Here is a 13,315-nt window from a genome sequence, read left to right on the forward strand (position 1 = left end):
TTGTATTTGGGCTAGTTCAATGTATTTGTTGTCCTTATAAAATGACTTGTTTAAAAGAAGTTTTTAGGTTTATTTGTATAAGAATTGTTTACAGTTTTTTCATTCAAGTTTTTACTTGCCTTGATTTTTATATCCTTCTTTTGCTTCATCCATATTCACTGTCGTAATTGAAAGGCAGGTTGAACCAAGACCAATTTGTTTATACAATACCCACAAATAAATGACATGCACCAATAATAATCACAACATCTTTCCCTCACAAAAAAAAAATTAACAGAAAAAAAAAATTAAAATAATTTGTTATGTTATGAGTCAGCAACTTAAACAATAATATACATAGAGAAAAAAAAAAACAAGAAAAATAAACATATAACCGACTTCAATACTACATACCTTAATATATATATATTATATATCTAGATTAATGTATATTTTTACAGTTTTTTATAAAGGCTAATCTTATCATTGTAATTTTTATGGGATCACCGCTGATATATATAAGCCCTTTTAAACAAAAATATATTAATCGAAAATTTGGAAAAAAAAATGACTAAGAAAATTGGTGAACATACATACAAAAATAAAAATACTTACATACATTTAATTTTATGAAGTCGGACAATTAACAATAACAGCTTGGGTGAAGTAACATAGTACAATCTTTTATACCAATTTTATACAATTCTAATTTTAAGCTCAGATTGCATTATGATTTATTTTTCCCTATTTAGTTTGGCAATAATAGTGCGGGCCGCCTCAGCCGCCGGTCTGCGCGCGCGATCTAACCGGCCTTTCAAAATATCACCCCGGGAGTCCTCAGAGAGACGCGACCCATCCCCGCTGGTTAAAACAAACGTAGGATCATCTGCGTTGTCCTCACTTTCGGCCATGGACCAATCCTCTTCCTCGTAATGTTCTTGCTCCTCGGGCGTATATTGGGATGGAGAAGAAAGAGCTGCCTCCACATTAATTAAATGGCGTCTATTTCTTCTGTACCGCTTTCCTGTTGAGTCTATTACGAAGTAGGAGCGTGGTTGTGGCGCCCGCGCCTGGACGCGCGCGTGCTTCCTGTCTCCGGCGTCCACCATCACCACACGTTGCCCAGCCCGCAGCTCCGGCAACGCTCGTGCTCGTTTATCATAGTGCTGTTTGTCGCGGGCTTGCTTGCTTGTGATAGCCTTATAATCGTCACGGTTGTCACGGCTGGGTTGCAGTTTACAGTCGTGAGATGGGAGCCTGGAATTAAGCCTGCGTCCCATAAGTAACTGAGATGGTGAGCTAATTCCATCCCTGGGAGTTGTTCTAAGGTTTAGCAACCCTAAATAGAAATCAGAACCAGATGACAAAGATTTGGTTAACATATTTTTAACTATGTGTACTGCCTTCTCACTTCGTCCATTTGATACCGGATATTTCGGCGAACTCGTAACATGTTTGAACCCCCATTGCTTACTAAATGTAGCAAATTCCTTCGAGGCATACGCTGGCCCATTATCAGTTATCAGTTCCTGTGGGATGCCGTGCCTTGCAAATTGATCCTTCATCGCTGTTATGACTGTCTTGCTAGTAATGTTCAGCAGTGGACAAACTTCGATATAATTCGAAAAATAGTCGACTAAGATTAAAAAATACTTGTTACCGTTCTGAAATATGTCCGAGCCTATTTTAGCCCACGGCAGGCTCGGGATAGGATGTGGCAAGAGCGGTTCCCGCGCGGGCCGCGCCACCCTCTCGGCGCACGTCGCACAGCGGCGTACTGCACTCTCGATGTCTCGAGACATCCCTGGCCAGAACATCACATCCCGCGCATGCCGTTTGCATCTATCTATACCCATATGCCCATCGTGAACTCGCTTTACCATTTCGTACCTTAACTTAAATGGAATATAAACCAAATTATCTTTAAATATTATACCATCGACATATTCAAAACTTTCCTTATACGACCACTGCTCTTTTACTCTTTCATCCACTTCATACTTATAATTTGGCCAGCCATTTTTTATATATCTTATAATTAACTGACATTCTTCATCTTTCATTGTATGCTCCTTTATCATACTCAATTTACTGTCACTAAACCTAACATTTTCTATAAGAAAACATGATTGCTCCGAAATTTCATCACTTACTTTTTGTTGTAACTGTTCAGGTAAAGGTGCCCTCGAAAGGGTGTCTGCAACGAACATATATTTTCCAGGTTTATACGTAACCTTGAAATCGTATCCCTGTATACGTAACATCATGCGCTGCAGTCTGGCTGGAACGGAATCCAACGCCTTATGAAATAGCGTTTCCAATGGCTTGTGATCCGTCTCCACTGTGACATCTTTACGGCCATAAACATATTGGTGAAATCGTTCGAGCGCAAACACGATCGCCAACAGCTCTTTTTCAATTTGAGCATACCTGCATTGCGTGTCGGTGAGTGTGGATGACGCATACTCGACCGGCCGGCCGCCCTGCATGAGCACTGCGCCGAGCGCGCGAGAGCTCGCGTCTACTGATAACAGCACCGGCTCGCGCGCAGAATACAAAGCCAGTACAGGCGCGGCGCACACTGACTCTTTTAAACGCCGCACGGTCGCTTCATGTACTTCGTCCCAATTCCATACAGAGTCTTTTTTCAAAAGGATACGTAGAGGAGCCGCTATCTCTGAATAATGTGGTATAAATTTTGATAAATAATTTACCATGCCCAAAAAACGCTCTAATGAACTCCTGTCTTGCGGATTCGGCATGTCACGAATTGCCTTAAGTTTACTTTCATCTATTTGCATACCTTTGGAGCTAAAGGTATGTCCAAGGTAAGTTACCGTTTGAACACAAAATTCACATTTTTCTTTATTAAATTTAATACCAGCATCACGTGCCCTATTTAATAAAAGCTTAAGCCTCTCGTCATGTTCTGAAATTGAAGACCCCCAAACTATGACATCATCAACAAATGAATCTACGCCCTCTAAGCCCTCTAATATTTGACGTATTTTTTGATGAAAAACTTCAGATGCACAGTTTATACCATAAGGTAAACGTAGATACTGGTATCTGCCATATGGTGTTCCAAACGTACATAAATCAGCGCTATCATCATCTAACTGAACCATCCAAAATCCAGATCGAGCGTCTAATTTACTAAAATACCTAGCTCCTTCTAATTTAGTCGCGATATCAGTGAGCGTCGGCAACGGGTAGTGTGCGCGTCGCACGGCCCTATTAAGCGGCCGCGGGTCGAGGCACACTCGAATGCTGCCATCTTTTTTCGCCGCCACTACGATTGCATTCACCCACGGGGTCGGGTGCGTCACTCTTCTAATAACGCCTAGATTTTCCATTCGATCTAATTCGATTCGTAACTTATCTCGTACGCCCACGGGTATTTTTCTAACGGGACAGACTGACGGCTGCGCGCCCGGAATTGTTACTATTTTGTATTTGCCAGGCAACTTTCCCAAACCTTTGAAAATATCATCATACTGGTTAATATCTATTGAATATAAACGTTTTATTAAGCCTAGTTGTTCACAAGAAAATTTGCCCAGCACATTTTGACAGTCGTGTTCAGAAATTATGAAACGTAATTTATACACTTTATTTTTATAAAACCAATTGATGTAACATGATCCAACAATAGGAATAAAATTGCCACAAAACGATAAAGCTCTCGTATTATCTGATGTTAACTCTGATAAGTTCAAACCCAATTTACAATATGTTTTCAAGGACATTACATTTAAATCCGAACCAGTATCTAGCTTAAATCTTTCTTTTAAATCACTACCATATAAAAATAAAGTCTCATACCATTTGTGGCTGTCCATACCGTCACCGAAATTGTCGACCGTGGAGACGTAGTACAAATCTGAATCGTCAGTTGATAACTCTTCCTCAATTTGGTATACTCTGCTCTTTAACTTAGGACATGCACTTTTAAAATGTCCCCGTTCACTGCACCAAAAACATTGAGCATTTCTAGCCGCACACTTATAGTCTCCGTCACACTGATCCTTCATGCAAGCCCGACACGCACTCCTAGAAGCTGCCCCGCGTCGGCCGCCTGCAGTGGCCGCTCCCCGAGCGCCGGCCGCACGGAGCTGGCCCCGCGGCCGCGGCCGGCCCCAGCCGCCACGCGCCGCTCGCGACGGTCCGCCTGCGCCGCCGTACACCACGTCCACGGCTGCCGACGACGCGCCCCCGTCGGTTACCGCCTTGGTTCCTTCTATCTGCCGTTTTTCCTCTGTAGACATCTCACTAGCTTGACAAATCTTCACAGCTCGTGCGAGGGTCAGATCCTCAGCTCTCAGTAATCGATCACGTATTTTTCCATCGGTGACCCCGCAAACAACACGATCGCGTATCAGACCTTCTTCGAGATGCTCGAATTCACAATGCTGCGAAAGTATTTTCAATGCTGTGACGTACTCATCGACAGATTCACCATTTTCTTGATTTCTTGTAAAAAATTTGAAACGAGCCATGGTAGTATTTTGTTTCGTACCGAAATGCTCATTAAATTTGCTGACCAACTTGTCGAAATTCTCCCGATCAGTCTCCTTTTCGAATTTAAACGTAGTATATACGTCGTAACCTTCTGAGCCTATCAGGTTAATGAGGAGACTGGCTTGTACATCTGTCGGTTCTTTATAGACTCCCGAGGCCTTCAGGAACACCAAAAACTGCTTGTACCATTTTCGCCACGCGTCAGCGCGGTTTGCCGGCCCGCCCTCTAGGCATAATTCCGATGGCGGACGCGCGTGTTCCATAGTAATAATAAAACACTATCACTTTTTCTACGTACGAACACTTAATTTTAGCTTAAAGTCGACTTTTTATACCGAAAATTAATTATTTTAGACGACACCTGACACCATGTCGTAATTGAAAGGCAGGTTGAACCAAGACCAATTTGTTTATACAATACCCACAAATAAATGACATGCACCAATAATAATCACAACATTCACCAATCTTCTTCATTATTCAGAATGTAATCTCTAGTCATAAAGTTCAATGTAGGCTATTTAAATCTCCCCTTGTAATATGAGGAATAGCTTATTTGGATATAAATCGCGGCTGTCGGCCGTTCATCAGATGACTTCAATGAATGGGCCAATCAGTTAGAGTACATCTCCGTGACGCGTTACTTGTTTGCCTAGAATGTTTTTCTAGCATGTTACCCTATAGATAGTCAGGTTTGCGTTTTGGCTCGGGATTTTTGAATTTGTCATCTGAAATTTTCTAGTTGGCTTCACGCGTTATGAATTGGGTGCCAAATAGAAAACAAATGTTCGAACAGAATTTTTGTGAAATTTTCAATTTAAGATCGTGAAGTTGTTAATAGTTGTTTTATTACAAACTGAACTGAGTACTTTCATCCTGGCGATGAATGTAATAACTATGAGTTTGGCCTGCTTAAAGACGAGTATCTCATCTACTGAGATTAATAAAATCAAACATTACTTTCAGAGTCAATGCAATTATTATGTAAAACTTGAAAGATAACGAAATGTTCGAATGACAAAATTAAGAAGTAAATTTCTTGACGCATAAAAAGTGGAAGGGTCAGTTGCGCTTCACCGCAGATTACTATCTCGTATAGACTTTTTGTTTTTAATCTTGTCTAAGGGTGGGTGCAGAACGGGGGATCGATGAGCTTTTCATCGGGTTTTTTCACGAGCCACTAATTAATCACAGCGCGATGATTAATCAGCGCAGCCGCGGGCACATTTAGAGCAGACTTTAATGATCCGTTTGTCGGATGCGAGCATTTCTTCTGTAGCCGGCATCGGCACGTGCCCCGGACGGGTTTATGCTGCTTGTTTCACTCTAATTTACGCCCCAATGAATTTTTAGCGGCGGCGTAAACCAGCATGAATTGCTTTGTTAATGGCCTGTGGCTGAATTCCGAACGATCACTTTTTTTATGTCACAATATATTTTTCTCAATCCATCCTACAAATATTTGGATAAGACGCATAATTACAACACAAAGGCGACATATTAAATCACATTTTAATAGCAAAGGCAAATCAAATTACTTCTGTCAATTTGTCGAAACTTCCACAACGATTAATTTGGAAAATTACCTGAAACAAAACGAAGCGTTCATTAATTACTCATTATTCAGCCAATACGCGAACAGGGTGATGCCGTACTGAATAACACCATTCAAAGTTGAGTGATGAAAGAAAAACATGGGGGAGGGATTGCGCTTTTATTGAAACCAATCTCACCACTTGCCTCGGCTGACTGCGCTCCGGGCTGAATGCACGTAATTGCTTCGTCATTCAGATGATCGCGGCTTTACCGCTTGTCTTGTTGACTGTACTACTCGCTTTGTGTGCTCGGCCTTACGTTCCTCGTCTGACATGTGTCCTTTGTCTCCGAGTTTCGTCGCGCTCTTTTATGCCCGCAACAAGTTTCTGCTCGCATTGTGAACGAGCCCCTTTCATGATTTTTATCAATGTGCAAACAGACAAAGTATGAACATTGTGTCATTAAGAGGAGAGGTTTTATATGGCTTATCGTGATTGAAATTGAGGCTGCACTTTTTTCATTGTTTTAACATAGCGCATACTCGTAACTATGATGATTGCAGATATACTAGACAACACATTGCAGACAATTAACTAACCTGCCAGAAAGGTGAATATAATATAGAAGAAATTTTCTTAATTGAACTTAGTTATTTTTTTAATCGAAGGTAATTTTTCTCAATATTATAATAGAAAATTTAAAATCTTTCATCTCATTCTCCTCAGAAAATAATAATTTAAAGCGATGAAAAATTTTAATGGCTTAATTAACTGTCGACGTTCCGCCAAATTTCTTATTTTGATGAGCAACTCTACCTACTTTGTTCGTGAAGAAATTTAATTTATTTAATTACATTTTGCAATCGCTTATACAGTTAGGTGAAACGGGTTTGAAATTAATTAGTTAAATATATTTTAGCTGGCAATCTACCGAGGATTGTTTTGTTAATTTTTTAATAAAGATTTTAATTATTATTCGAACAAGGGATTTGGTTTTCTTGTCATCCTTTGCCAACGTATCTTTGAATCTCTTTGTGCGCCCACCATGGACAAATTTTGACAGAATGGTCAACATGTATAAAATTTGCCCAAGTTATTTTTAAAAATATAACTGAGCTTTAATCATGTTCACACGTCTAGTTGCCTTACTTTTTTAGGTTATCAATCGTAAATGTTTAAGGCCAACTACTTATGTGTAACAAATGTAATAAATATGTGTAATTATATAATATATACGAGTATGTAAGTTTCGTTTAGTTCTTGGCATTTTAGAATAGGAACACTCCATTTCTTTCCCATTAATGTTGTAAAAGGCCACAAAGGGATAGTAATAAACTTGAGATTCTCCTTTTATAATATTCTTTTATAATTCGTCACATCAAGATACAGAAACTCAAGATTTCACGTAATGAGCTTCACCGCTTTTACTTTTTTCGCCCGTCGCCACCATTGGGTCTTTCCATATTTTTTTTCGGAAAATCGCAAGAAAGTGAACGCACAGAGAAAAAAGATAAAATGAAAGGAGAGTCTGTATTTTAATGGGTTAATTAGCTAGCGATCCGGCGGGCTTTAATTAAAATGAAAAATTTTCGTGACTATGCCGAGAGAATTAATTGCGTTCTTCCTGGAACTATTCAGGTGGAGGAAACTAAATAAGGCGGCGATTGCTCACTTAATATTTGAAATATGCCGCGCTTTACTCGTACATACAACATACATAAAGACAGAATGAATACTCTTTATTGCACATAAATTATTACAAAAATAACTTAATTAATCACGTATCCCTTTCGGGGTAAGAGGGCCAACAATCTCGAAACCCTGGATTAAGATTTAATAGATTAAAACGCTTGAATTATTAAAGTTAAAACAAAAATAATAATGTCACGACTTTTCGTGACACGAAAATATAGATATCTTAAATTAATGTTAATTAGCCAGGTATGTTTTACGAGAAGCCAATAATTTTTATCATTGAATTATCAATCATTATTGTAAGATATTAGCCTTGTCCCACATCTATTATAATTTTAATAATATTATCCTTGACATTAACACTGTAACAAAGCACTACATACTGATTATATAGCTGGCTAATTAAAAGATAAGTGTAAATCTCTTAAGATAGAAGAGTTTCTATCTTTATTTAGATTTATGAGGTCTCTCTTAAGACGATCGTAAATATACGGAATGATATTTACGTTGGTATTGTAATAAAAGATGACGTAGTTATTGGTACGGCGTGGGTGGATATCTAATTTTGGTTAATCTGACAAAATTAACTCCAAAAACACAAGATGTTATTTAGTGTATATTCATATCATTTCTTTTATTTAAATGACTTTTCAGATATCGAGATTGTGCAAGGAAGTTTACATAATATAAAGTCTTGATAATATAAGAAATTATTTGGAAGGAAAATCGGTAGATTTTAGCCTCAGACCAGAGTCAGCCGTGGGTTGAAATCTCTCTGAAGCATGCGGCTTCAAAAATAATTATTCGATATTATTTGCAAAGAGTCAATTCACAAAGTTTATCAACGCTTCTCTCTCTATTTCTTTATTTTGGTTATAACGTGCCGACGGAGAACACGGATGAGACATATGCTTAATCCAATTTCGTAAATAGCTCCACGATAGCAATGAGAGCCACAAAAGAGGCCATTTACGTTATAATGAAAATTTCAATACCATTCTATAAGAAAAAAGGACCATTGTGACGAAAAAACATTGTATTATTTCAGTTATGCGTATGTAACGCAATCGTACCTATGGTTTATTTCAAAGCAATGCATGGATGCATACGATTGTAAATGCTATGTATGTAAAAATTTGTCACCGACTGTATTATCTAGTCCAGCGCTAGAATACAAAACAGTAGATAAATCAAAAGTACATGCGTATTAACAAAACGTTCTCCATCTGCAATAAACTATGTTAATACGAAATTTAAATTACAAACAGCGAATAGTGGGTGGTTAAAAGTAGCATTTTCAGTGTCGTGGGTACGAGGCGGGCGATAGCGTGCGTCAGTGCTAGTGAGTTATAGTCTACGGTTCTGTTAATTGTAGTTTGTAGTCGACGCGACCTGCGACCCGACAGCGTGGCCCCGGCATTAGATTGCGAAGTCGTCGTGTAATCGGGTTTCCTACAACTGCTTTTCTTTTTGCTTGTCTTCTTTGCTTTAGTGGTCTCGAAGTAAACTAATTTTAGTTTTTGAACCAATTGAAAGATACTTCTATAAAACCATGATATTTGATAAATATATTTTTCCTGTATTTATGGTATTTTTTTAAAATTAAATTTGTTACATATTTATGACATTATAGCAAAATTTAATTCAAATTGTCATACTTATTACTGTTTACGCGTTATTAGCTGGCAGCCAGCCGACCATAACATTTTTTCATCCAAAATGCTGTGAATGCTATTTAGTATGCTGTGATTAAAGACTGAGAGAGATATATGTATATGTATATAATAAGAGAAGAGGGCAGAAAACGCAGAAACCGTGAAACCGTTGGAGTAAAGTTATTGAGTATAAAATGATTAATAAAGGTATATTTCTATACAAAAGACGAAGTGAATACTGAGCCTATAAGTGAATCGTAACACGGACGCCGCTTCTCGCACGAAAAGAGCTTTATTTAATCTGTTTTGAATGATCTGATATGAAAAGGCGTTTATAAATAAAAATGTGCCAGCAAAAATATAGCATAGTAAAATATTTACGTCTATAATCTTAGATATTTGCATGCAAACATAAATACATTGAATCAAGTTTTTATTCCTTACGAGGTAGACAAAGCCAGCAGTCTCGAAAATACAGGCCAGGTTTAGCTGCGGGGGTCAAAGATGGAAATGAGATAGTGATAGACTGCTGGCTCGTTGCCTAAAAGAAGAATCCCAAGCTTATTATCTCCTTGATCGACTTTTAAAAACACGGGAAGAGAAGTAGCCAGCACACATTATGTTTTTTTCTTCGCTACTGGATAAGTAAGACTCGGCGGAGGCCACGCTTATCCGGATTTGGAATTATCGACTATAGTAAAATACAAAAAACTAATAAAATAAAAAATCCTTATAGTATCGAAGATTAATAAATGTATTAAAAAAAAAGATTTAATGAAAATATTTCACCCAAGTAACTTGTATGTTAACATTAACTGCGTATAACATTCCTTAAAATTGAGTTTTTAAACTCGATTAACATTTAAAACAGCACCGTGCATAGGCCGTGTCACGTTAAAGTTTATGCCGCAAATAGGTATCCTGCTGTTAGAACCGTTGTTTTGGAAACATTAACTAACTTGAGGTGAAAATTACAGTAACTAACAGATATCGCCCTTGTTTGTATGTGATTTAGGATTATCAATAATATGTTACAGGACGAGAATTTATACTTAAAACGAAGTAGCTTCACACTGTCTTTCCATCTCTTATCAAAAATCTTATATGTAAGTCAGGTCAACATTTAACATAATACTGATTCTCGTCGAGCCAAAAGAGCAAACACGATCTGTGTATTTTTTTTAAATTATTGATATTTAAAATATATACATAGGTATATTACATCAGCATTGTAGTTCTGTATAATTGATGGCACCCAAGTCAACGAAGTATTTTTCTTTGAAACAGATATTTTGTGTTTGACAGTTAGCCAAAAGCGGAAACATTTTGCATTTACCGGCACCGCCACTCCCGGAGCCTATGGTCACTTTTGTTGCTATTACACGCCCAAAAAGTTCCAACATTACCCGTCTACAAGCTGCACTAAGCGGAAATAAAAGGCAAAATTTCATAAACAAACATTGAAAAATATTTCCGATGAAAGCCTCAATGTTTTATGAAATGTCGGCTTGATCGGCCAGCGGCTAACACGAGCAAATAAAAGTGTTTCATTGCTTTTAAACTCCCATTTGTCGGTCGTTCGCGGGAAAATATCTGCCGTTATATAGTTGGGTCCTGCAACATCGGTCCGATGGATATCTTGTTTGCTTTTATCCTTATAGAAAATTTCGTGCATTCCGGTGAATGCATCGACGAGCCTTGCAATATCAGGCGGATTATACGAACTGAAATGTTGTAAGTTGTTGAGTGAAAACGCGAAAATCGGCTTAGTAGCCATGCCGCAACGTCGGTATTGGAATGGTTTAGGAAGGAATTTGTATTTTGCCTAAATATCGGTAACGGATTGGCGTGGCTATACGCGGTAAGATAAGAGTTGCATAGTGATACATTGAATGGATTACAGCACAGAGGTCTGCTTTGTATTCTGGTATCGCTAGGGAATAATGTTACTGGTATATCATATATTCTATCGCATTTTAAATTTTATACAATTATAATCAAATTAATCCTACAATGATGTTCATTATTGCTTATCAAATTTGAAAGACATTCGCCCACATTAGATCATGAAAGACATAGACGTAAGAATTAGTACCTACTACAACATTACAAGACCATTACTTTTGTATTCGGTATATGATACCATTTGTCAATCAGGTCATAAAATATTCACTTCTTTATGATAATGGAATCATGCTCATTACCAAACAAAGGCGATATTAATACTCGTAGTGCGGGCAACATCACTACTTTAACCTACTAACTTAGCATAAGTATACTTTTTTTTTTCTTTAGATACTAAAATTGCATAATGCGATAAGGCCGCCTTTTGTACATAACGTAAACATAAGCTTAGATTCTATTATTAAAAATAAACGAAAACAAAATTGATTAAAAAAAAAATCTTAAGTAACGTACGATTGATATTAAAAGAAATTCATTATGATCTCTATTATTTCATATTGTTTTCTCATAAATTAATTTTAAAACGTATTTTTCTTTTTTTTTAGCCAAAAGTCTATCAAGATTGTTTAGCTTAATTTCCGTATGTGAAGAAATGTACTATACGTCTGTTTGTATCAAAAAGTCAATACGGGTCAATATTGACATCGGGGGACAGCAAACTGGTCTAAATTCCTGTGTTTGCCGTCCATCCATATCGTCGCACTATATGCATAACCTGCTGGATGTTAGGGCAAGGCTTCATGGAACTCACTATTGTGTTTTTTTTATTTACATATAGATATTTAACACAAATTAATAAAATAAATTAAAATTAAATACAACTAAACGTAATCTGAAAAAAAAAACATTAAATAATAATTATTACTTAATCTGAAGAGTTGCTCTTGTGTCAAGGTACTAAATACTCCGGCTGCATTTCCGCTTCATTTTAGTTTTTAACTCATATTAATTCATGGTAACCCATTCAGATGCAAATAAATATACAGGTTTCCTCAAAATGTTTCTCTTACCATAACAACATCGGTTAGTATTTAAACTAATGTACATAATTTTCGAAATATTCATTGATACATAGTCCGAGGCGGGATTTGAACTGTGCCTTTATCACATGACGCACCTTATTTTTCGATTCTTGACTCTGTTGGTTATTAATACAGTAATAGGTATTTGTAGAACTACAATGCATCCCCTGCACTATAGGCTGGGTGGGAGTCAGTCGTTGGCTGGATAGCCCGTAATGGATTGTTTGCCGCCACCGTCGATCACCGGCGGCCTGATTATATGTAAATAAATACAGGCCACATGGACTACACTACTCGGGTACACGTCCGATTTTCATGGATTTAGTACAATTACATACAGACATTGGAAATAGCACGTCCAGTTCTATACCCTCGGGTAAAGGATAAAGAGAGCATTCAAGAGTTACTAGGTAGTCAGCACTTTGGAAAAATCTCCACCACTCCACCTCTTTTCCATGAATTAGGAGCACATTGATCTTGTGAAAACGTCCATGCTGGACTGGAAGCAAGGTAACAAACATGGTACTCGTAGTACGTGTCAGCTGCGACTCCTTCTGTGCAGATTGTAAAATTCAACCAAGGGAAAATAAACTAGGGATTCTTCTTTTAGGTGATAATGGGCTACCTGTCACTATTTACTAGGGACTGTAGTTTTTATATACATACATATAATCATGTCTATTATATGTATGTATGTAAAATCTACAGTCCCCGGGGGATTTGCGTAAAACCCGTATTCTTTTTAGGTGACGCTAAATACGCGCAGGCAGATCCGCGGGTGAAAGCGGGTCTTATATATATGTATAAGCAAATACATATAATAATTATGTTGCGAGGGTGGACATAGCCGGGAATGATATAGGAGCAAGGTTCCCTAGGGAGTGCTAAACGTGGCTCGGGTTTCCGAACAACGATACAGACTGAAGAGAAAATACACCTGTGA

The 13,315-nt window shown here is 37.7% G+C and overlaps 1 protein-coding gene across 1 annotated transcript; it reads right to left on the minus strand.

Moving 5' to 3' along the window:
- Positions 1-713: 713 nt before the first annotated feature.
- Positions 714-4,763, minus strand: LOC106142998 (uncharacterized protein K02A2.6-like). The gene has a single exon (XM_013344957.1). The coding sequence runs from the start codon at positions 4,761-4,763 to the stop codon at positions 714-716; it is 4,050 nt and encodes a 1,349-aa protein (XP_013200411.1).
- Between the last annotated feature and the right edge of the window lie 8,552 nt (positions 4,764-13,315).

This window comes from Amyelois transitella, chromosome 2 (genome assembly GCF_032362555.1).
Source record: "Amyelois transitella isolate CPQ chromosome 2, ilAmyTran1.1, whole genome shotgun sequence".
Lineage (NCBI taxonomy): Eukaryota > Metazoa > Arthropoda > Insecta > Lepidoptera > Pyralidae > Amyelois > Amyelois transitella.